Consider the following 22747-nt stretch of genomic DNA (forward strand, 5'->3'; position numbering starts at 1 on the left):
ATCATCTCAGTTATGTATAAGAGATCAGATTCTGGGTGACCAAATCCTCTAAAAACTCAACAGTTGGCCCCCCCCCCCAAATGCTTCTGACAAGGAACCAGAGCTCGTGTGAAATGCTTTGTCACTATTCCGACGAGAGCTCTGAGAAGAGATCACAGACGGCGGCGTGGCGACTCCCTTACTTGGTCCAAATTGTCATCTACGTAACAAAGTGCTTAATTTTCCACTCGGCTGATTCTTTGGCTCCGTCCGTCTTTGCGGCGAGCCAGCTGTGACGGTCGCAATACGACCTTTGAGCTCATCGGGAATTCATAGGTGGACTAATCCCCCAGCGCTCCCTAAAACCCCCGCCGGTTAGCATTCAGCTGCTAGCCAAGACGTTATCGCGGCGACGTGCGGCCGGCCCAAAAAAAAAAAAAAAAAGAGCATTAATCTGACACGGCCGATTAGCGGCCTAAACGTGAGGACCACACACTGGCCGTGTCGCCATTGTCTTGGGCTCTAAATCTTCTCGTGGCTGTTGAAGCCCCGCCCGGTGCGCTGGGCTGCCCCCGCCTTTGATTGGCACTTGTCGGGCCTGATTGAGAGGCGGACGTGCTTGCGGGAATAATCGCTTGCGCATTCTTGGAGGTGGAGTTCTGTGGGTGACAATCAGTCGAATAGCTTGAGCCCCCGCCGATTGTCCCACCGCCGCTCATCCTTTTGCCAAACACGCAAAGAAAGAGAGACAAGTCGGAGCGCCTCGTCCCGGCCTGGTCCTCGCGTCCGAGACGCTTTTGTCCTCTGGGAGGGGATTTGGTGGCTATCTGCCGCCTTCACATGGAGCGCTTGTCATGGCAACCTGCCCCGCTGCAGGTGGTTGGAACTAAAATTGAGTCAGTGATTTGTTCGAGATGTCATTTTGGATAACTTTCCAGCTGGTCAGAAAACACTGCTTCCTGAGCCCCGCCCCCCCAAGAAGCAAAAATAAATTAAATCCTAAGTGAGAAATAGTGAGTTGCACTGTTTCTACCTCAACACCTGTCGGTTCTTTTTGTGAGATTAGATTTTATTTAACCAGTGCCTGTAAAGACCTTCCAGCGGGTTCAAAGTGCTCCTGCCGAGTTCTGATGAGAACTCGGAGAAAGGAGTGCAGTTCTGCAGTTCTGTCGTAGTTTGACTGCCCTGCAGGTGAGATGACATTTTGGACAAGCGGAGCCTTCAGAGACTCCCCTCCCGGTCCCAGTTGCTGCTTCTCCAGGAGAACAGCTCATAAGTTACCAGTAAGTTACCAGTTTGGTGGCATTGTTTCTCGAGTCGCTTTGTTTCCAGCACCATGTCGGACAAGGCAAACCCCCTCTCCCCCAAGGCTTGCATGGTCCCCATGCATCATGTGCGACATTTGCTTGACGTGGCGTACTGATGATATTCCTCATCCCGACCTTCCTGTCGTTCTCGCTGACTGGACGTGATTGTGTGCAGCGTGCCGGATGACCGCCGTTGCCGACAAAGGAGTCACGGCGCCATCAATCGAGGCGGCCAAGCCCGAGACCGTCTGGCTTTCTTGACGGATGTTAAATGCTCGAATGCTAAAATGCTTTTGCATGTTTCATGAGCACGCGCTTACGTGCTTTGTGTGCACACTTAAGGGTACTCTTAATTAGCTGCCGGGTGACAAAATGGACGCTTGTTTCGAGGGGAGCTACGTGCTGCGCTCAAGGGCGTGTGAATGCTGAAGAGCTGATCCGAAACTGAAATGCGGGGCAATTAACGGCGATGTAAAAAAAAAAGTGGAAATATTCAATTGAAAAGCCTAAGGGTCTGGAATTGGGATGGCTTGAATCGGTTGAGGAGATTGGTAGGAATGTAAACCTGTCAATGAAAATGTGATACATTATCACAGAATCTTAACATCCTGGATATGACAAGTCGCACTTTCTCACATGTTTTGCATGTCCAGGTTCCGACGTCAGACTTGCGGGTCTTCAGGACCAAACGACGACACATGCCGGATGTGGGACTGGAGTGCGGAGGCCAGCAAGAACAAAGTCCTCAACGTGCTCTCCGAGATGCAGGAGCCCTCCCAGCGCATCCCCGCTACCGTTAGCGTCTGCTCCAACTTTGATGACTGTGAGTCTGCCAGTCTTGGTCCTCATAGACTAAAACAAAAAACATCGTTTTTAACTCAAACAAAAAACAAGTTGGTAACGGACTTGATCAGTCACCTTTGTTTTCTTCTGCTTTCCACTTCCTGTCGCCCTCCCAATACTTTGGTCTGGCGGGTGCCTCCTAAAAACACATCATCTTGTCCTTCAAAACAAACAAAACCCCCACTTTTTTTTTCTTTTTGCTCCTCTCGACTCTGTCAATTAGTGCGCTTGATTTTTTTTTCTCTCTTTTTACCGGTGTGGGTCCAAGCATCACTTTAGCCAGCACTTCCTCCAGCAGCTCCTCCGCCCCTCGGCCCCCTCCCCATTGTGAGCACACGAGGCCCCGCTGGGGTCTCACACCTCAGGTCAAGGCTGTTGAGGATGACCGAAAGCTTTGAGGGCGGCCAGGTCTCTTGTAAGTGCTGCCGGCGCCGGATGCTGATTGGGCCGTCGGGCGACGACTCTTGCGGCTGGCTGCCGCCACAGATTCCTGGCGTGATTATTTCGGTATATTTCTATAGTGCTGCGGTCGCTCGGTCCTGCGTGGCGTATTATTGTGAGCCGTCGCTCATATTCTGCCCCTCACATTTTTTTCCCACTTGTCAGGTGACCGAAATACAAGAAGCAGCAAATTCAGATGATATCATCAAATTCATAGAAATGACGCACACTTCTTCAAAATTGTGTGTATTCACTTGTGTTGTTCTTCATTTATCTTATTGAAAATACAAAATAGTTCAATGGCCCACATTTAACATGTTTTCTTTCAAGAAATTACATATTCTAAATGAATTTTTTGAACTTTTTTTTCAAACGAGTTGTAGATGATATCACATAATCCCCTGCCCCCACCACACACACACACACACACACACGTTCTCTGCAATATATTGGCGCTATCCCAAATCAGGTCACTAAAATATTAGAAACAGCTCTTGTTGCCATGCAGTCTGCTTCCATGTAAATTAAGTCTGGATACTTCAAAACAAACGTTTTTTGGCATGTGTGTGCGTGTTTGCACTGTATGTATGTGTGTGTGTTTGAGATTGTCGTTGGAGAGTGTACAGGGCGTGTCATGTTTACAGAGTGTATGCTGGTACAATCTGTCATATCTTTTTTGTCCTTTTTTTGTTAGTCGCGTGTCCACACGCACCCGCAAGTTTATGTGTACGTGTGCGGGGGGGGGGGGGGGGGTGCGCGCACACGTTGCCCCACTCACATTCAGACACTTGTGGCGGCGGCCTCTCATTAGTGCTGTGAAAGGGCCTAATTGTAGGGAGTTAAGGACAAAAAGAAAAGAAAAAAAGCTGCACTCGTCCATTCATTTGGGCAGCCGTAGCAAGGACACCAACATACAAACGAGCGCGCAGTCGTCATAGCGTGACGTGACTTCAGGCGAAGCGGACTCATCGCTCAACTCACTCCGTAAAAGTAAATCGGTCAAAATAAGCTTCATTCGTTTGATTTTGTTTGCTCAGTGTTGATTCTTGATGACGCTTTGACTCTTTAGCATGTCATGCTAGCATCCTATGCCACTGTTTGTTGTCAAAATGTGAGCACGCCGCCGAAGAGGAAATGCAATTGAGCCAGGACAATTACTGCTCTGGTTTATGTCTTGAACTAGTCCACGAGTCTGTTCTGTGCAGAAGGAATGCCACTGACATCATCGACAAATTGACTTCAACTCAACTGTGGCCACGTCACATTGTCGTCGATGACATCAAAAATCTTTCGTGCATCTCTTTGTTAGCAAGTTGGACAAAAAGTATGGAAACCTTCAGTGGTTGCACGTTCAAAAGTTTACCAGAGGTCGTTATGTTCTCCTGTGAATTGTGTTTTGGGTTGTTCCTGAAATTTGGCCCCAAATCCTCCCTCACTTTTTGTGGGTTGTGTGGATTCTTGTCAAAGTCGTGGCTTTCTCTAGGCTCACCCCCAAACTGTTGTTTTTCCGTGTTGTTGCCGTCTGTTGGCCTTGGGTGCCCTGCAGCACTTTGGAGTTTTGCATAGCTAACTGTGCAGCGCACGCACCTTGTTGGTGCTTGATGATGACAACAACAAAAAATGTTGGCATTCATATCCACTCTGCTGGATTCTTTATCGTCGACCGTATGGAAGAGGTGATCGAATTCTGAGAAAATGTTTGATTTTGTAGTTCCAAGGCTCTCTCGCATGCAATTAAAGTGCCGATACAAGTTACATTCTTTTTAAACGATACCACTACGAATAATAAAGTCCTGCAATTGGCTGGCAACCAGTTCAGGGTGTCCCTTGCCAACTGCCTGAAGATGGCCAGGATAGGCTGCGGCACGCCGGTGGCCCTCCTGAGGAGAAGCCGCTCAGATAAGATGGAAGGATGATAATAAGAAAGAAAATGTAGATAGTGTAGTGACCGCACACTCCTGTGTCGAGAGGTGTTTGTGAGTATCTGTCAGAGTGTGTGTCTGTGTGCGTGTCCCTGGTCACTTCTCATGGTCTTCTGTTTTAAGAGTCAAGCGAGTTGTGTTCCACACCTCCCCCCCTCCACCTTTATGTCAACAAGAGGCTCGCAAACACCTGGCGGTCTCGCAGTCAGCCTCGCTTTGGCACCGCCCTTCTGACTTTTTGCCTGAGCAATTAAAGCAGATGAATGGAGGCCCACGCGTGCGTGTTGAGCTCCACGTCCTTTTATGTAAAGGCGTGTTTGCCCCGGCGTGTTTACCGTCGCTCGCCATTGGCGGGCGGCGTACAAAATGGCCGCCGCATCTGTCAAAAGCTCCAAATAGGCCACAATGGGCCTCGTTGACGGCGCCACGTTTAGGGAGCGGCCGTGTCATAATAGCCCGTGATTTAGCTTTTGTGGAGTCTATCGGCGCACATCTGTGAAGCCGGCGTAGAGGTGGGCGCGCGCAGCCGGCTGATTGGTCGGCGGGGGGGGAGCGCGTGCCTCTGTCAGGAGCTTGCGGTTTGTGGCGAGGCCACGAGCGTGGCGGCGACGTGTGGATTTTGTTTGTTTTGCCTTGCCACCACACGCACGTTAATAAGCACTCAACGCACGCACGCCTACAAACAAATACATAATTACACGAACACTCAAATACACACCGTCACACACCTGCACAACTCTCCTCGCACACTCTTCAACACACATACACACACTCTCTCCTTGGTACCGACGCACACATTTGCCCTCGTACGCAGTCTCTCACACAGACGCTCTCATACGAGCTCACACTCGCAATATTAATAATAATAATAATAATGATAGTGATGTCACCTGTTTGGTTTTCTTTAGTTTCTGTGAATTGGAGGCGCACGTCAATGAAATGACGCAACGCGTGTGAGCGTCGGACGGGCACCAAATCTGGCGGCGACCTCGCGTGAACACTGGCTGCGGTCAATTGTCTTCATCACGTCCTTTTGGTGGGGGGTGGGGTTGCCGAAGTAGGCCGGTGACATTCTCCCGCTATTAGAAATAAAAAGAGTGGAGAGAAAACGTGGGGTGGGGGTCGCTCATGCTGAATGTGAGCTTTGTTGAAAGGCATTGTGGGACGCTTTGGATACAGTGGTGATGAGGAGCCACAAAACAAAAGTCTGGGGTGAAGCGGGAGCACGCACACACACACATGCACACACACACACACACACCAACAACGTGAACAGGCTCCAAACAATAGCACGCTATTGTCCACTTCCATGGCTGTGAGCGGGTATGAGAGCGCCTGTGTGAGAGAGTGCGTGCAAGCGAGAATGTCTGAAAAGTGTGAGCGCACCTGAGAGTGTCCCGCGAGTGGGGAGCATTGTGTGTTTTGTGTCTGCCCGTGAGTGTGCGCGCTCACTCGCAGCCACAGGAGGTGGAAAATCAATCCCAGCCAGCGCGTGGGAGCATTTGTCCTGTTTTTCATCTGCCGTGCTGCCGTCCACGAGCAAGCGCTCAATGAGCCGCTCATGATTGACAACATCCAAAAAAAAAAAAAAAAAGACCAACAATCCCGGTTTGCAGTTTAGATTTGTTTTGACCTCGACGCTGTTATGTTTTCATTTTTTTTCTTGAATTTGCTTCCTTGTTTTCTAGGAATTTGCCTTCAAGTCGCATTTCAAGTGGAAAGACGTCACATGACGTGACATTTTTATGTGAGTAAACACTTTGGGCGAGGACCTGGCTGCCTCCAAAGTCAAGTTTGTTTGTCACATTGTCCCGTTGTTTTCCACCTAACAGGTCCATTCCTAACATGTCACGTCCACACTGTCACACCAAATACACGCGCGTGGGTTCTTTTGCATCGCCAGAGGTTCCAAGGACCCCAGAGGTGTCTCCAGCCATGCCTGCATGATGGCAAAACAAACGCAAGGATCACTGAAGTCTCAGGTTACAGATTGCCAGTGTCTTTCTCGCCCTCTTTCAGTCTCGTCTTTCTCCATCCAGTCGTCTGGCTGATGAACATTTTCTGCTCGGCTTGACAGCAAAGGCGCAACCTGTGCTGCTGCTTGGGGGGGGCGCCAAGGAGAAAAGGCGTCAGGCGTTGGAGTGGAATCAGATAAGACTCTCAGGCGGGAGCTTTTCCAGGCCGGCTTTGTCCCGCCGCCGGTCCTCCCTCAATCTCTCACTCCACTGCACCTTTTGTGGCCACGGCCCCCACCTCTTCGCCCACCAAAAAACAAAAATACGGCGCTGAGGGGCCGAGCAGGTAGTCGCAAGTTAGCTCCTCGGCATTTCAAAACCCAGCTGACCTTGGAGTTATTTGCAAACAGATGCCGGAGCGTCTTTTTTTTTTTTTTTTTTGGGAATCCATCAAGCTTCAACAAGTCAAGTTGACTGCACGCCAATGTCGCACTCTGCATGACAAAGGCGGAGGCCCGCTTTGGATGAGAACTAAGCTGATAAATGGCCCGAGCCGCACAAAGCCCGGCGGTCCAGAGGTTTAAGTCAGACGCACCGATATCAACTCGGGCGCCCCCCGCCCCCACACCACAAGGCCCTGAATGCCGCCTTTATGCAGCACAGTCACTCTCATCTGCTAAATTGAAGTGGCAGCAGCTTAAAAGCCAAAAGCACGTCCACGCGTTCCCCCCCACCACCTCCTTCGTGATTGTCACTCCCTCACTCATTTTCCCGAGTTTTCCGAGGATTCCAAGAGGCACGACTTGGGCCGAAACAAAACATAGTGCAGCAAAGGCCATGATGGTGACGAAAGGCGACGGCAAACGTCGAGCGATTCTTCAGGAGAGCCACTGTGACTCGCTTCATAGACGTTGGCTTGAGCAGTCAGCCGACTCGCTCGGTCGAGCCGGACCTGCGAGCTCACGTTCCTCAAATGTGGCGAGTCGGTGTTCCGGTTTGTGCCGATGCATTCAAGCCAAATTTAGCGTGGGGGAAATTGGAATCCGTGTTCCAACTGCACCCCGGCGCATTCGCGATGAGCTCGCTGGGCTTCGAGCGAACGCTTTCAACACGCTCGGCGAAATGGAGCTCAACAGACACCTAATCTACTTGATGTCTCATGAGTTCAACTCCGCTGCGGGCTATGTCGTCACAAAAAGTCATTTCGGCAAACCACTTGAGCTCTCTCAGCTCAAAATTCCCGATCCAGCTTTAAATGTGTTTTCTGTGTGCGGTTTATGAGACAGTCACCTTGCGCATGCTTCCTAACTTGTTCCCGATTTGGGGAGCAGTCGCGAGTGTCTGCTAATGAACTGAGCCGCCATTGTACGTCTCTCTTTGGGCCTCCCGCGTTGAAGATCATGAATGAATTACCATATTGATGATGTGGTTTCCCTTTTGGGAATTTCATCATGAATCTTTGCCGCGGCCTCCCCTGTGACTCCTCCGACATCTATTAAGCTCCCTTTACAGAAGGAACTCTTCACCCGGGCGCGCACGCGCGCGCACAGACCCGCAGGCCAACTGGACCCGCTCCTGTGAACCGCTCGCCCCGCATTGTCCTGCCTGCCTTCCTGACCCCAGAAGGGGACCATTCAGTCCCTCTCATGCGCTCGCATCCAAAGAAGTTTGCCATTCTCGTTCGTTTGAACGTTTGTCTGCCGTCTTGTTGCCGTTGCGACTCGACTTTTTGGCAATTCTCTGCATCTTCAGTCCGGAGAAGCTGTACTGCCTTTAAAGCAGTACATCCAGCAGAATAATAAGTCAGCCCCTTGTATGAGTAAAAGTATTGGCACCCCCCGATGGGATGTCGCACGTGTGTTTGCAGGAAGACTCCGACGCCGATGGTTACATCTCGTGGACGCCCTCAAGCGAATTGTCCTTGTCTGACGAGGAGGAGATCGCCGCTATGGAGTGAGTGGCTGACCCCGCCGTAAATATTAACAACACAAGTGTGCGTTAAGCATGTTTGTCGTTTGATGTCTTTCTTCACAACTGGCTTATTTAAAAAAAATGCTTCTGCATATGTTTAATTGACGATTCGTTCTTGAATTTTAAGAGGTTAGAATCTGATGAGGTCAAGAAATACACTCACACAGCACTTGACAATCTAATATTTGTCATCATCGTGCTGCCCCCCCACTTGTGTGACATTCCCACACATGGCGCCGTCTTCCTTCCCGGGGGCGCTTGGCCGCCTCATCGCCACCCGATCGTGAGGTCAAGGCCCACTCCCGCTCCCGCTCCCGGTGCCCTGGCCCCCGCCATGAGGGCTCCCACTCAGCCAGGCCCGAGATTTACGGCCGTCTCGTTGTCGCGGCCTCTCGGCGGATTTGAAAGATCCACGCGTTGCGAGGAGATGAGCGCCGATGATAGCAAGCAGGAGGAGAACAATAGCATCCTTCTGCCGCCTGGCCGCGTCCCGATCCGATCCTCTTACCTGCGGCCCGGGCTAATCCCGCTGCCTCTAATCCCGCTTTATGTGCGAGCTGCAACTGTACTTACACAATCGGCCTTTTCTTTCACGCTCGCCGCCCTTTGAAAGATGAGCGGGTGTCTCCAATTTGCATTGATTATACCCGTCAAATGCCGTTAAAAATAAATAAATAAATAAATGCGCCTGCCGGGAGGGAAAAAAAAGTGTTAGGAGGAGCGCGCAGTCACAAAAACTTCAAAGGCAGTGAGCACAATAAGAATACTGTCAATCAAAGCTCAACGGTATGCAGAAAAAAACAAAATACAAGTGTGAGCAACAGCTCGAATTGTCAGCTACACACCACATGTAGCAAAAATCAATCTACACGTATGAATAAATAGGCAAACTTTCCCGCTCACCGAACCTTGCAGAGTGCTGCCACATTGGGGCGGGTCGAGTCACATCACCTCCCTTCCCAGCGTGGCCTCGACCAAATATGGTAACAGGAAGTGTCAGTGCCGACGGACGCCGTGGTTCAAAGTAGGTCACAAGACGCTGGCGGAGGCCGCCAAAACATTTTCGGGAGCAGCTCTGCTGTGGTAGCCCACCAGGAGGCCCCGGAGAGGGAAAATGGCTTCGTTTGCTGTGAACGCACACGCGCACGCACATGACACCCCCCTCCCGGTTTGCGCGAGCCATTGCCATCCCAGTGTTCTCGGTGCACAGGAGCATTTGGACTCTTGTACCACGAACCAAGCATTATTGCCGATCGCTAGCTGCCCTGTCCTGCCCCCCGCCCCCTTCCACCCCCACAAAAAAAGAGCCCGCCACACCACAGCCAATCACGACGCAGGAGCGTTGAGGCGTAGCGTGCGCTTGCCGGCCCGCGCTCGCCCATTCTTTTGCAACCAGCCGGGAGGGGCTTGCTCGGACGTTCCGATTGTTTATTGCGGCCCCCTCGCCTCCAAAAGAAATGATTGAAAATAAAAGATATACATTTTCTATTTATTATTCTTTTTTTTAAACTCTATAACATTGCTGCGTCTCCATACTTTTGCCCAAACCTGCCATCATTTCACCTAATCGCCCACTGTTGATGACTGTCCCGCCGGACCTACTTTTTGGTGTCACCAGCTTGCCCCCTCCCCTCCCTCAGTTTCCACAACAGGAGTCCCCCAACACACCCCCCCGCCATGCTTCCCCCTTTCTCCAAAGCAGTTGTAGCCGTTATTGTGGCGGGACGTGTGCGTGTGTGTGCCCGCGCATTGTTTGGCCGGCAGGCCGCGCTGAGCAACCATAATGAACTCACAACACTTTACCATCAGCGCAAACGCAACGTGGCACGGGACCGCCCGCCCGGCCGAAGAAAACGTCAGCCGCCAAAAGCGAGCCGTTGTCTTTCTCTCTCTTGCGGTGACTTCATGAGGTCGCTGGTCGCCAACGTGGACTTTCGCTCCCTCGAAGTACAACTCTTCACAGTCAAGGTAACAAACACTTGGCCGCCAATTTTGGGCCCGCCCTTCTCCGCAATATTGGCCAGCGCCACAACCCGACTGCAAAATGTGCCGATTAACCTGACCGAGCAGGTCATCTTGATTTACCCGAGCCTTGGCTTGCCAGTCATGCCTCGTCTCCACCTTGACTCGGCCGTTCTGACCTAGCCCGCATCGCGAATCGCAACCTTGGCCTGCTTTGCGCCTCGACTCCACTCGCCGTTGACCTAGTCTGCACCTCGAGTCAGCAAAAGTGCCTGATTCACTGATTGCGAGGGCATCCCCCGTGCACGCGCCCGCCCCCCCTTTGGTTCAAATGGAATGGAATTTAGGTCAGGGCTCTGGCTGGGTTGGGTCTTCTGTTTACATTTTGTGCCAAGAGCTCCAAAATAAAACGAGTCGTCTGTGACGGAGGCGATTAATGACTGAATTTTGATTTGAAGAATTTTTATTTTTTGCCTCCTCCAACAGGGCTCCCCGGGAGAAGAAACGCGGTGTTTGCTTTTCCCTTTTTGCAGATGAGCACTCCACCTCACCAAAGAGCCACCTTGTTATCACAAAGCCACTCGCATTCACGTCTGTCCCGCCAGCTCACAGGTAGCTTTGCTGCTTTGGAGTGGCCGAGCTGTCAGAGATAGCGTTGTTATGCTGCAACCTTTTACTGGGGGGGACATTGGCTCATTGCCAAGGTGGGGATGAGTTGCACCCCCAGCCGCCCACCTCCCACACACGCAGTCTCTCTCTGCCTCCTCCTTCTCCTAGCCCTCCCCTCCTCTTCCCCAGCAATTATTCCCCAGCCTGCATTAAGTGTGCAAACAGGTGCACTCCAACAAGAGCGCAAACAGGCTGAGGTAATCTGACGCCCGCCCGACCGGCACACGTACATAACTACACACACACACACACACAATTACACAACAGCAACACGCAATTACTCAAACAGCACGCACACTTGCATGCAGAGGTGGCCGTACTTTGAGTTGTCTCCCAACATGAATTCCGCCTATTTAGGATTTCAAATATGAGCAAAAGAAGAAATGGCACACGTCCTTTTCATTCAGGTTATGCAATAGATAGTTTGCGGATTATAAATCGGACGGCTGCAAACAAATCAATGCGTATCTGGCTCAATGTACTGTATGTAAATATTGTAATTAATATGTCAAAGTCTCATTGAAAAAACTGGATGGTTATTGTAGATAAAATCTCTGAGGAAAGGTTTTTAAAATGACTTGTACATATTATTTGACCCCAAAAAAATAGCAGGAGGCGGCCATCAGGCGCCGGCTGCGAAGGTTCCGGCTCTCGACCCCCTGGACTTCCTGGCCTACCCGCCGCTCTTCATGCTCATCCACACATCATCGGTGGTGGCCAACCCGCTCGACGACGACACGCGACTCGGACCAGGTAGGCGCCACGGCGGAGACAAGCGCATCCCTATCGGCGACCTTTCGTGGCACTCGCTCAGTCACAAATCAGAAAGCCTTTTGATATGCCGTGCCGGCGGGTGTGCCCCATCCACTGTCATCAAAGATGAAATGAAAGACGATGGCGAAGCAAACCAAAAAACCAAGTCAGGCAAGGTTGCTGTCTGTGGTCCTGAAATGTCCTCAATCAGCAGCCTTCGCATGCCTCTGCAAATATCTAAACCGTGACTCAGCGATGTGGACCAAGTCTCAAGCTTGGCTATTTGTTGACTCGGCAATATTCTACCCCCCGCCCCACCCCTTCCGACGTTGCACCAAACAGGTTGCGTTGGACGTGTCGCCCGGTGTGCTCTTATCATGCAAATGCGGCGGATGCAACAATCGGTCTGCTATGAACAATGGGCCCCATCAGCTATTAGAGGGCCCCGCTGTCGCTCATTGGACCCTAACGCACTTTGACAGCCCACCGCGCGGGAACTTTGGCAAGAGTATCCGTTAATTCTCCTTCGATAACTTGCTGACACTCGGCAGGCGTGTTGCATTCAAGTGGCATCGGCAAAAGGACAGTCGGTGTGTAATTCGGTCTGCTTGCGGGGCGCTTTTTCTATTTTGTCCACCGGTGATTCGCCTTGTGGGAGAATTTCAGTCATTAGCTCGTCTCTGTTCTTACTGATTGAAAAAAAAAATGAAGAAGCGCACTTGGCGCTTGTTTTTGGGCGGGAATTTGAACGGCGGCCGACTCGCGTGGCATGACGCTGCTCGGCAGCAGGCACACGCCAAAAGCCTCCTGTCCCCTCCCTCACCTGTCAAACTTGGTTTGGGCTGAAACCACCCGCACGGACGCAACCCCCTTCAGCGCCCCCCCCCCCCCCCACCCCTGGGACGCAACCCCCTTCAGCGCCCCCCCCGACCCCCCTGCCCCGCACAGCACACGTTCTCCTCATTTTGATGCACCCACCCAAAAGCACTTATGCACATTTTTGTCGCGCCTCTGCCGCATTTTTCTTTTGACGCATGAATTCCGATTCATCCTGTACACATACATCCAATGAAGTGTCAAGTGTAAAATGTCGCACAAAATCCACAAACGGTAGCTTTCAGTCGCAAATCATTTATTGTTGCACTGTGGAAAATATGCTTCTCGTTATTGTTATTATGAGGCTGATAATAATAAGAGTTTCCAACACCTCGCTGGCTTGTTTGGACACTAGCTGCATAATAAGTTTTGATCATGGACAAAGTTGACACATTTAAATAAGACACGTCGGTGCTGCGTTGGGGGAAGGAATAACACAAGGGACACGTAATAGAATTATGTAAGCAAAATATATACAAAAATGATGTGTACAAAAAGGTCTATAAATCTCTTTACATAGAAAAATAGTTTCTGCATTTGCGACAGAGCACTGGAGAGAGAGTTTCCTACAAATTGGAAGCTGTTGTGACAAAGGCTGATTGGATTTGATTCTTCTCATCCTTACGATTATTCTTCATTTTAAATAATGTGCTGCTCGTTTTTACGCGGACCCCCCAAAGTCGGTCTTGTGTGGGTTTTCCAGTCTTTTGTGGTCGTCGGCGTCCCGAGTTGGGTGCTTCTCGAGCCTCCTCCGGGACCACCCGGGCTTGCAAATTATTATTATTTTTTAATTAAATTACAGTCCTGGGCGGAAAGAAAAGATGAGTCGGTTCTCATCTGAGGGAGAAGAGTCGGTCTGGGGAGTCTCGGTGCGTGGGTCAGCCCTTACCCGGCAGCAGGGGTTCAGAACCAGTTGGTGAAGTCGAGGAGTTCCTGCTCCTCCGGGCTGAGGGGGTCGTACGACACCTCGTCCGACGAGTAGGAGGACACGGGCGAGCCGGTCATGGAGTTCATATCGGCCGCCGGGTAGCCCTGCGCCATGCCGGGCGACGGCGCTTGCAGCACGCCCGCCTGAAAGGCGGCGCTGACGGCGTCGTGCTCGTCCAGCAGCTGCTGCAGCGCGCGGATGTACTCGACGGCCGAGCGCAGGGTCTCCACTTTGCTCATCTTCTTGTTGGCGGCGCCGTTGGGCACGTGCTCGCGCAGGGTGGCGAAGCCGTTGTTGACCAGCTTGACGCGGTTGCGCTCGCGCTCGTTGCGGCGCGCCACGGCGTGCGGCTGCTGCGGGGGCAGCGAGTAGCCGAACGCGGCGAAGTTGAGGCGGCGCTTGCAGCGGAGCAGCTCCGGGGACGACGAGCGGGGACGCTTGGCGGCCGCCGCAGCCGCGGATTTGCCGCTCGGGCTCAGCGGGACGCTCTGCGCGCTGAATAAGCAGGCGGGGGGAGCGAGCTCCATGGTGCGCTCCGCGGGGGGAAAAAAATAATAATTGGTTGTTAAATAAGCAAGGACGTGAGGGCTGTCCCCCCCACCCCTTGCCAAGAAAAAAAAAGTTGAAAATAAATCACTTTTCCCAAAGGTTTGCAATGACCAAAATGTAATTTGAAAAGAGCACGAATAAGAACATGCTGCGGGGTGGGAAAAAAAAACCCAAAACAAAATGCATAAAAACCCTACTTTTTTTTTCCAAATGAATTACAATTTTCTCGGTGCGTGTCTCGCTCGTGCCGGTCACGTGGTTAGACGCGCGGGTCTCCGCTGTCCGTGCGTGCGTGGCGCGCTGCGCTGCCTTGCGAGGAGCGTGTGTGTGACCCGCAGCAGACAGTCGGCGGCCGCTTTTCAACGGCCGCCGACTGACGGCCAGCCGCGTGGCCACACCTTGGCTCCGCCCAGCGCGCCGGTGTGATGCGCGCGCCTGACGCGTGCCACTTGGAGCACTAAACAAACAGCTTCTGTGTGTGTGTGTGTGTGTGTGTGTGGGTGGGTGGGTGTTCTTTTTGTATGTATGCGTGACGAGGGAGAAAAAAAAAAAAAGCAAGTGCAGCGACGTTAATGAAGGTCCCATTATGCACATTGAGCGAATAGCTGAATACTAATGTACATGCAAACATAACCGATATTTGCTTTTCATTGGGAAAACAAAAGCAAAATATTTCCATGATCATTTCAAGCTCTCATTTCTATGCCGCTTCGACTGCACCTTCTTTTTGATATTTTATTCACGTTTTAGGGAGGGCTCACTTGTTTGCGCAAATCAAAGTACATATTGTTCACATTTTAACGCGGTTGCTGACAAACAGTTCTTTATTGTTGTTTTATTACATTTTGCTCACGTCCATGTAAAGGTTCGATCAGGAACTGCGGTGCTTGATGGAGACGAACCACGTTTCGTCAAAGAAAATCTTTGGCTTTTTCAGTGTGTTTGAGTCCTATTTTATCCAAACCCCCACAAGTAAGAAATGCCCGTAGAGTATTTTGAAAACACCAAATTGGAACTTTTTAGGCTGTATCATGTGCTTTTTCTAAATGTTTGGTCTGTTTTTTATCATGACCAAATAGAATATCAAAGTTAATATGATGGAAATAAAAACAAAACAACACGCCTGCAGATTTTCAACACTTGTTCCTTGTGGCGCTTCAGATGTGCTTGAGTCACGTTTCCATCATAAAAGACTCGTTGCCTATCTTGTGTAACTTTCCAAAAAGAGTGCTACCCTTGGGTGTGTTGATCCGCATTCAGATTTGATTTTGTCATGGAAACGGCAGCGATGGCTTGATTCTCATTCCGATTCTTTTTCATCTTTTTCTCCAGAATGAAGAGCTGCGTCTTCTGCCGATTCTCCGGGCTCAAATGATCCACTTTGATTGGAGCAGATCATCGTCCGTGTGAGGTGGGGTGACGCGGCCGGCGTGGGGTTGTGTGTGTGTGTGTGGGGGGGGGTGTCTTTGTGTGCCCTCGGCTACACTTGATAGTGTTACAGTCGCGTCCGGCAGGCGCTGCGCTGCCTACGTTATTGTCGCTTTGGGAGAGCGCGGCATAATAAGACTTGTCAGTCAGGCTGGGACAAAACACAGCAAAGTGTAGCCTCGACCCCTGCATATCTGCCCCCCTCCACCTCCCTTCCCTGCTCCCTCCTTTATTCCCGTCCCTGCGTCCTGAAGAGGGATTGTAATAAATTGTGCAATTTTCTGCATTGGCCGTGACATTCAAAATCAGGCTTGCATTGAGGGAGACCCCCGCTCTCTTGCTCCACCAATACTTTGCTTTATTTGCCCCCCACCCCACCACCACCCCCTTCAGGCCTGCCTGTGTGTTTGGCCCAGCAAGGGAGTTTGGAAAAGGAGCGTGGGCTTCTATTCAGGCCGTGGCCACGGCCGGCCCCTGTGAAACCAATCCAGGCGCTCTCAGCCGCTCGCCGAGTCCAATTAGCGCTTTGTGGGGACTTGCGGTGCACTTGTCCCGCGGGGCCTCCCGGTTGCCGTCGTGAAGGACGGGACACCTCGACGCCCGCCCAAACGCCTTCCCGCTCACTGACCGAACTTCAATCCAATGAGATAGAAGCGGCTCCCGAAAAAGTGACACGGCAATTTGTATGCCAGATAGCAACTGAAGAGCAGCAACTGCCATCTTGAACTTGTTATGCGACAGAGTTTTCTCTGTCGCATAACAAGTACTTGAAAAGTTTTTCTTTGTTTATTGAATGCCGTTTCAGAGCTTGACAAAAATGGACTTTTGAGTCAACAAAAACACCTTGTTTTAGGGCAGGATGTGATCTCCACCAGTTGGAAAATTCTGCAGATGTGCTACCCACTCGTCCACCATGCTTTAAATGTTTGAAAAAAGTAAGTGCATATGCACCGATATCCATATGCTGCCCCCAAAACAATATGGCGAACACCGCCCTCCGGTGGAGAAAAATGTGATTGCAAGGCTATTTTGTCCATTCTGCTTTGCCATACCGTGTCCAGTCACGTGAGTGTGTACACAGGAAGAGCGTGTCCGTCGATTCGGTTACCCCCCCCCCCCCCAAAAAAAAGAACCCAAAACGAGGCAAAAGTAATCTCGTTTACAGAATTACAAAATAAAAACTATTAAATGATTGTACCTTAGGGGACAAGTGTTGACCAAGGATGCCGTTTGTTTGTTTTTTATTTTCAGGTTTCATTCAAGTTTGGCTTCTGATTTGCCGTTGCTTAGTTTAACAGCAGCCCCGAGAAGCTCAAATAGCACCCAAACTGAGGTGGAAGTCGCCACTTGGCCAAATTTCGTCGCTATGAGGTCGCTGAATTACGTCCAGCGTGTTAGTTTGGACTTCTCGGGCACGCTCTTTCCTCACGCCATCTGCCTGGGAGATGCTGACAACGACACGGTAAGCGCATCTTCATGGGGACTCGTAAGTCAATCACGTGAATTATATTCCTTCCTTACTACTACCTTCATTTCGTCACATTCACTTGTTATTCATGTATCCTTCAATCGACGTTTCTGCCTTCCTCCGCTCCTTTTTCAGACGTCCCTTTTTTCCTTCTTGACTTTGCTGTATCCCTCCTGCCTTCGTATCTACTTTAGTTTTGCAGTTAATCCTTCCTTCCCCCCTTCACTTTTTCTTCATTCCTTCTCTCCCTGCTTCCTTCCCCCCTCTCTCCATTGCTCCCCCTTCCTTCCTTTCTTCCTCCCACCGGCGCTCCATCCTTTCCTCCCTCAGTTCCTCCACTCCCTCCTTTTTTCTTCCTTTCCTTCTCCTTCCCTCCCATCCATTCTCTCTTGAACTGGCCGCCTAAGTGTGTTTTGAGATTTTCCTGTCAGCGTTTGACACGATGCATCCTTGTGCGTCCGTAGCTCAACGAGCTTGTGGTGGGCGACACGAGCGGCAAGGTGCACGTGTACAAGAATGACGACAGCAAAGCGTGGATCACCAGGACCTGCGCGGGCATGGTCAGTCAAATCAAGTCGTTTTGTTTTTGCATTTCCGATCATGAGTTATTTTTTTCAACCGAGAATTCCTTTTGTCGGTCAGCTGACGTGCGTCGCCGTGGGAGACGTGTGCAACAAGGGGAAGGTACGTCCGAGGCCGGCATGCGGCTCCTGCCCGCCGAATGCGCGCTAATGAAAGGTACCGCCTCAGAACTTTGTGGTGGCCGTGGGAGCGGAGGGCTGGTTCCACCTGTTCGACCTGAGCGCCGCCAAGGCCGACTCGACGAGTCAGCACGAAAGTTTCGCCGTGGACGAGCAGAAGCCGTTCTTCACGCAGCACATCCCCGCTAACACCAGAGTCATCCTCATCAGCGATATCGGTACTCGTCCATCTGCCGCGCAGAGCATTTACAACCTTGACTAATACGTTGCTGCATTCGTTGCAGCCATTTGACCCTCAAATTGGTGAATGAAAATGTTTCTATTCATGACAGACGGCGACGGCCGCAGCGAGCTGGTGGTGGGCTACACCGACCGGGTGGTGCGAGCGTTCCGATGGGAAGAACCTTCAGACGCCTCGGACTCGGGGTCCGGTCAGCTGGTCCTGCTCAAGAAATGGCTGCTTGATGGACAGGTTCCACCTTTTGCCTTTTTTGAAACCTTTCTTTGTCTTCAGGTCATCTCAATCCGGCTTACTTTAAAGGGGCAACTAAAATGTTGAAATTGAAATGTGTGCCGTTTTCAGGTTGAAATAGGGTCGTTTTTCAAGTTGAATGCGGGACTGTCGACTTGATCAACGTGCCTGTCTTACTTACATTGTATCATATGGTTTATCTTTTCAACTCATTTAAAATCACAAATGGATTTGAATTGAATTCTTCAATTGACATAAGATACTCATGATTACAAGGACTTTTTTTGACGTCCGATTGTTGTCTAAATGACAAAAGATGACAGTCATTAAAACTGCTGGGAAAACGATATTGATTTGAATGTTATTCGGCAAGCATCAGTAACTGTTGTAGACAACAGCCATCAATGTCAAAATCTGACTGTGCTCCGGTGGGGACAAGTAGCGCTTCCTGGTGGACGAAAATAGTATTTTCAATATTTTCATTTGGTTTAAGGAGCAGAGATGACAACCGTCGAATAAAATGTCTGTCGCATGCGTTTCAGGTGGACAGTCTGTCGGTGAACCCGGGTCCCGAGGGCCTGCCGGAGCTCATGGTGTCCCAGCCCGGCTGCGGCTACGCCATCTTGCTCTGCTCCTGGACGCAGCAGGACTCGCCGGCCACCGGCGACGAGGACGCGCCCGCCCCATCCGGCAGGTACCAAAACTTGGCCGAGGGCTTGCCGTCATGTCTACAATTTGGTCACGTTTATGGCTTTTCAGTGAGGGGCCTTCACGAGATGTCATTCTTCATCTCACCACTGGGCGGATCCACAACAAGAACGTTTCGACACATCTCATCGGGAGCATCAGTAAAGGTGAAACTCGTTTCTTTGACGAATATCACCACCGTCACTGAGGCAAGGCACTTTTCTTTTACATTCGTGACCAAAAAATACAAATTTAAAAAAGGGTGGTCCTCAATAGATGATGTGAATGAGAAGCAAATGATTTCCTCGGCATATCAGCTCTGCATTGGTGTCATGTCATTAACAGGCTCGAAAGAGGAGTCCTCCAAATGTGGCCTCTTTGCTCTCTGCACTTTGGATGGTAAGTGCATCAATAATTGTTGACGAGTGGGATGATGCGACCTACCCCAAGGCTTCCAGTGTGCGCTACGTTCAAATTAGACCACGGGATTCAAATCGAATGTCACCCGGGGGAGCGCCGACCTCTGCCAAAGCCAAATAGTTCTCATTTGTATGCAGCTGTACAAGTCATCTTGTGAATTTTGATATGAGGAGAAATGAAGAGAAAAGGCCAGTTGTGCAGCGTTTCTGGGACATTTTCATGCTTTTATGCAAGGAGAAATCGAGGAACGTGTGCTCAAATGGCAAATGGAAGGTGTAATTGTGTGCTGCAGGGACGCTGAAGTTGATGGACAGTTCCGAGCAGCTGCTGTGGTCGGTGCAGGTGGACCACCAACTCTTTGCCCTGCAGAAGCTTGACGTCACGGTTGTGTTTTTTAGTTATTTATTTTTCTCCTCACTGAAAGAAAGCAACTAAAGGTTTTGATTGTTGCAGAGGGACGGGCGCGAGGAGGTGGTAGCGTGCGCCTGGGACGGCCAGACGTACATCATCGACCACAACCGCGCGGTGGTGCGCTTCCAGTTTGACGAGAACGTCAACGCCTTCTGTGCTGGTGAGGAAGGGCCTCCACCACAGCGTCACTCACGAGTTACCCTTTCTATATTTTCAATTGAATTTCCCCCAATTTTTTTTTTAAATGATCTAAGAAATCTAACCTTGATTCAACTCCTCACAAAATGCCATTGCTTATTTTTTTTTAAACCGTTCGTTTTTTCAGTTATTTTTGGGTGATTTCATCAAAATGAAAAAAAAAAGCCACCATATTCTGCCAACAGACAGCAGCAGAGAGCCTACGCTCTCAAGCCAATCACTTTTGTGTCAAAGCGAGATCATTCGAATGGCGATTAAATGCAAATGAACTAAAACGCAAAGCAGTTATTTTAATTGTCCGTTAATAAACTAATTTCTCAAATATCATATTCAATGGTCAATTCGTTTTTTTTTTTTTTTTTTAAGAAGCTCATTAATTTTTCCATGTTGGTTTTTGGTTTTATGTGTGTATGCGTTTGCACACGCAGGACAGTACACGTGCAAGGAAGGCAAGAACAGCCCGTGTCTGGTCTACGTCAGCTTCAACCACAAGATCTACGTTTACTGGAAGGTGCAGCTGGAGCGCATGGAGTCCACCAACCTGCTGCGAGTGCTGGAACAGCGGCCTGAGTTTAGACATCAGCTGTCGGCGTTGGGGTTCGGTGAGTACGTGGCAAAAAAAAAAAAAAAATCAACCCTTGTTCAAAGGCCAGGTGTTTGTGGCATTAAAAAACAAACAAACGCAAAGTTCCGCCATTCATCTGACCAACTGTATAACCTGTGCAACACATTTGAAAAGGGGATGTTAACATCAGCAACAAAAAGAAAGTTGCGCAAGTGAGCACACCCTCTTCTAACTGGAGACGTGACCAAAAAAAAAAATAGACTGCATTCCGTGACATTTAGTGCCTTGGAAGTTCTTTTGTACCCTTCTCCTCGTCCCTGGCTCCCCCCGCTGCCTCAAGAGGGCAGCGGCGTAACGTCGGCCCCTAAGAGGTGTTTGCTTGTCGCCCCTCCTCTCCACAGGTGGCGAAAACCCGGCGGCCGTCAGATCGCTGCTGTCAGACGTTCTCTACAAGGACGCGCACTGATCTTCTTGGTCGCCTTCATTTTGTCCGCGCTCATAAACGCTTGGCGACGTGCCTTCTCCTCCTCCTCCTCCTTCTGAAAAAGCCGCCGTCAATCAAATGCGACGGGCCGCTGGAAGCGCTTCAGTCACTTGGCGCCGCCTCTGCCTTTTTCGCCCGTCAATCTTGTTTGCCTCCAACACGTGTCAGAAGCTCCCTCATTCATCCTCCTCATTTGGGAGGATTCCGTCGGCGCCCTCCCTGCTCCTTGGGCAAAATGGAGGCCGATCGGCAGCCCGCGTGCCCTTCCGGCACAGTGACAAAATAACAATGCTCGTCTCACGTTGACCTTTCTTTGATGTCATGTCGACACAACGCAACAGGCGTCACTCGCCGTGCGACGCCACCAGACCGGAGAGTCGTGCGCGCGCCGCGAACGACAGCCGGCAAACCAGTTTGTTCGTTTTCATTCATTGGTTTGGATTCATTTATCAAGAATACAAATCAAAGAGCCGAGCAAGACTCTCCTTGGCTTGGTTTGGCGGCCCAGTGAGTCGGTTACGTAAGCTTGATCCGATCGGCGGTGACAGGCAGCCGTGCCTCTCGCCTCGGGAACCTCATCACATGACACCGCCGCAATATACTGACCGCCCCCCCTTCATAGCCCAAAAGCAAGCCTCATCGTTTTACTAGTCGGCAACAAAATGAGCATCGTTAGCGTTGTAAAGGCAACATTTCTCTTTTGCTTTTTTGTGCAAATTAAAAAATGATCACCGCATCAAGGCGCAGAGTGTGCTTTTTTTCCCCCCCTGATCAAATTTGAATTAATTACTCGATTCATCGTTTCATGCAGGAAACTTCACAGCAATCTTGATCGGGCTCCAACCGATTAATCGGCCTGTTGATCTCATCAGCAGATATTGGCTCGTTTCTCTACACGGCAACACGTAAGACAAAGATAATAACATTTAACCCCCTCCCAAGCACACACACAAAAATCATCCAATTTTTCTCTCCGTTGTACAATTAAACACCAAAGGATAGCGTTTGTTCGTTAAAAGAATCACTTGTTGAGCCTGTCAAATATCAGGCTTCATAAAAATCCATCCACTAAAGATCAGAGATGGGCAATTTGAATAATGGAGGGTATGCCATCCTGAATGCGGCACACCCCATGCAGGATGCTCGAGCACCACAATGTTGAATGTGAGAGCGTGTTTTCATCGTCTGGCTGGCTCGCAGGTCTCTCTCGCTCTCTGGGGAGCGTTACATAAGGCTCTCTACCAGACGAGCCCATCAGTATTTGCCTCCGTGCTTCCCCGAGCTACACTAGCTGCAAAAGTATTGGGATGCCGACAGGAAGAGAGTTCACATTCTGCTGCTGCTGCTGCTTGTGCAGGTGTGTGTGTGTGGCTGAGAAGCAAAGGCTTTTTTTGGTGTGTGCCGAGGTGTCACTGCTAGTTCGCTAACAGGATGTGGCAAGGCGAGAGCGCAAGCGAGGCGGTGGATTGAAGCAGGGGATTTTCTCTCGCGCGCCTTCTCGTATTTCCGATGTCGCCTTCATGTTGTGCTCGGCTCATTGCCAGCATGAACAACAGAAAAAAAAAAAAAAAGCAGCCGCCGAGAGGCCCAATTTCAAGAGAAGAGCCCTAACAAGATAGAGAGCATTAAGGAGAAGAAGCCCAGTGCGGGCTCATTTTGGACACTTCCTTCGGTGTAATTCGAGGCAATACAAGAGTCTCATTAATAGCTGAGTTTCCCCGTTTTATGGGGAGACTCAAACTCGAGCACTGCCCAGCC

The 22747-nt window shown here is 50.4% G+C and overlaps 2 protein-coding genes across 3 annotated transcripts in view; one reads left to right on the forward strand and one right to left on the reverse strand.

Moving 5' to 3' along the window:
- itfg2 (integrin alpha FG-GAP repeat containing 2) overlaps window positions 1-21113 on the forward strand; it is a 39156-nt gene extending 18043 nt beyond the window's left edge. The window contains exons 14-33 of one of the 2 annotated variants that reach the window (XM_086103509.1): window positions 1940-2109; window positions 6181-6239; window positions 6325-8400; window positions 10228-10386; window positions 10867-10992; window positions 11158-11246; window positions 11659-11802; window positions 15488-15566; window positions 16835-17045; window positions 17516-17611; window positions 17694-17735; window positions 17802-17970; window positions 18085-18224; window positions 18767-18918; window positions 18984-19078; window positions 19257-19310; window positions 19624-19715; window positions 19785-19902; window positions 20369-20542; window positions 20907-21113. In XM_086103509.1, the coding sequence (XP_085959635.1) occupies window positions 16950-17045; window positions 17516-17611; window positions 17694-17735; window positions 17802-17970; window positions 18085-18224; window positions 18767-18918; window positions 18984-19078; window positions 19257-19310; window positions 19624-19715; window positions 19785-19902; window positions 20369-20542; window positions 20907-20971 (1293 nt within the window). In that variant the 5' untranslated portion in view covers window positions 1940-2109; window positions 6181-6239; window positions 6325-8400; ... (4 more) ...; window positions 15488-15566; window positions 16835-16949 and the 3' untranslated portion in view covers window positions 20972-21113. Of the gene's footprint in view, window positions 1-1939; window positions 2110-6180; window positions 6240-6324; window positions 8401-10227; window positions 10387-10866; window positions 10993-11157; window positions 11247-11658; window positions 11803-15487; window positions 15567-16784; window positions 17046-17515; window positions 17612-17693; window positions 17736-17801; window positions 17971-18084; window positions 18225-18766; window positions 18919-18983; window positions 19079-19256; window positions 19311-19623; window positions 19716-19784; window positions 19903-20368; window positions 20543-20906 lie in introns of those variants that run through there. The other variant, XM_086103510.1, reaches the window with a different exon arrangement.
- On the reverse strand, window positions 12954-14266 carry ascl1a (achaete-scute family bHLH transcription factor 1a). The gene has a single exon (XM_086103404.1). The coding sequence runs from the start codon at window positions 14131-14133 to the stop codon at window positions 13582-13584; it is 552 nt and encodes a 183-aa protein (XP_085959530.1). The 5' UTR covers window positions 14134-14266; the 3' UTR covers window positions 12954-13581.
- Window positions 21114-22747: the final 1634 nt, after the last annotated feature.

Source organism: Hippocampus guttulatus, chromosome 22 (genome assembly GCF_054856545.1).
Source record: "Hippocampus guttulatus isolate MCC_2025c chromosome 22, RoL_Hgut_1.0, whole genome shotgun sequence".
Lineage (NCBI taxonomy): Eukaryota > Metazoa > Chordata > Actinopteri > Syngnathiformes > Syngnathidae > Hippocampus > Hippocampus guttulatus.

Excerpts from the sequence above, each read along its gene's own strand:
- ascl1a (XM_086103404.1), bottom strand. The coding sequence starts at position 14,133 with ATGGAGCTCGCTCCCCCCGCCTGCTTATTCAGCGCGCAGAGCGTCCCG.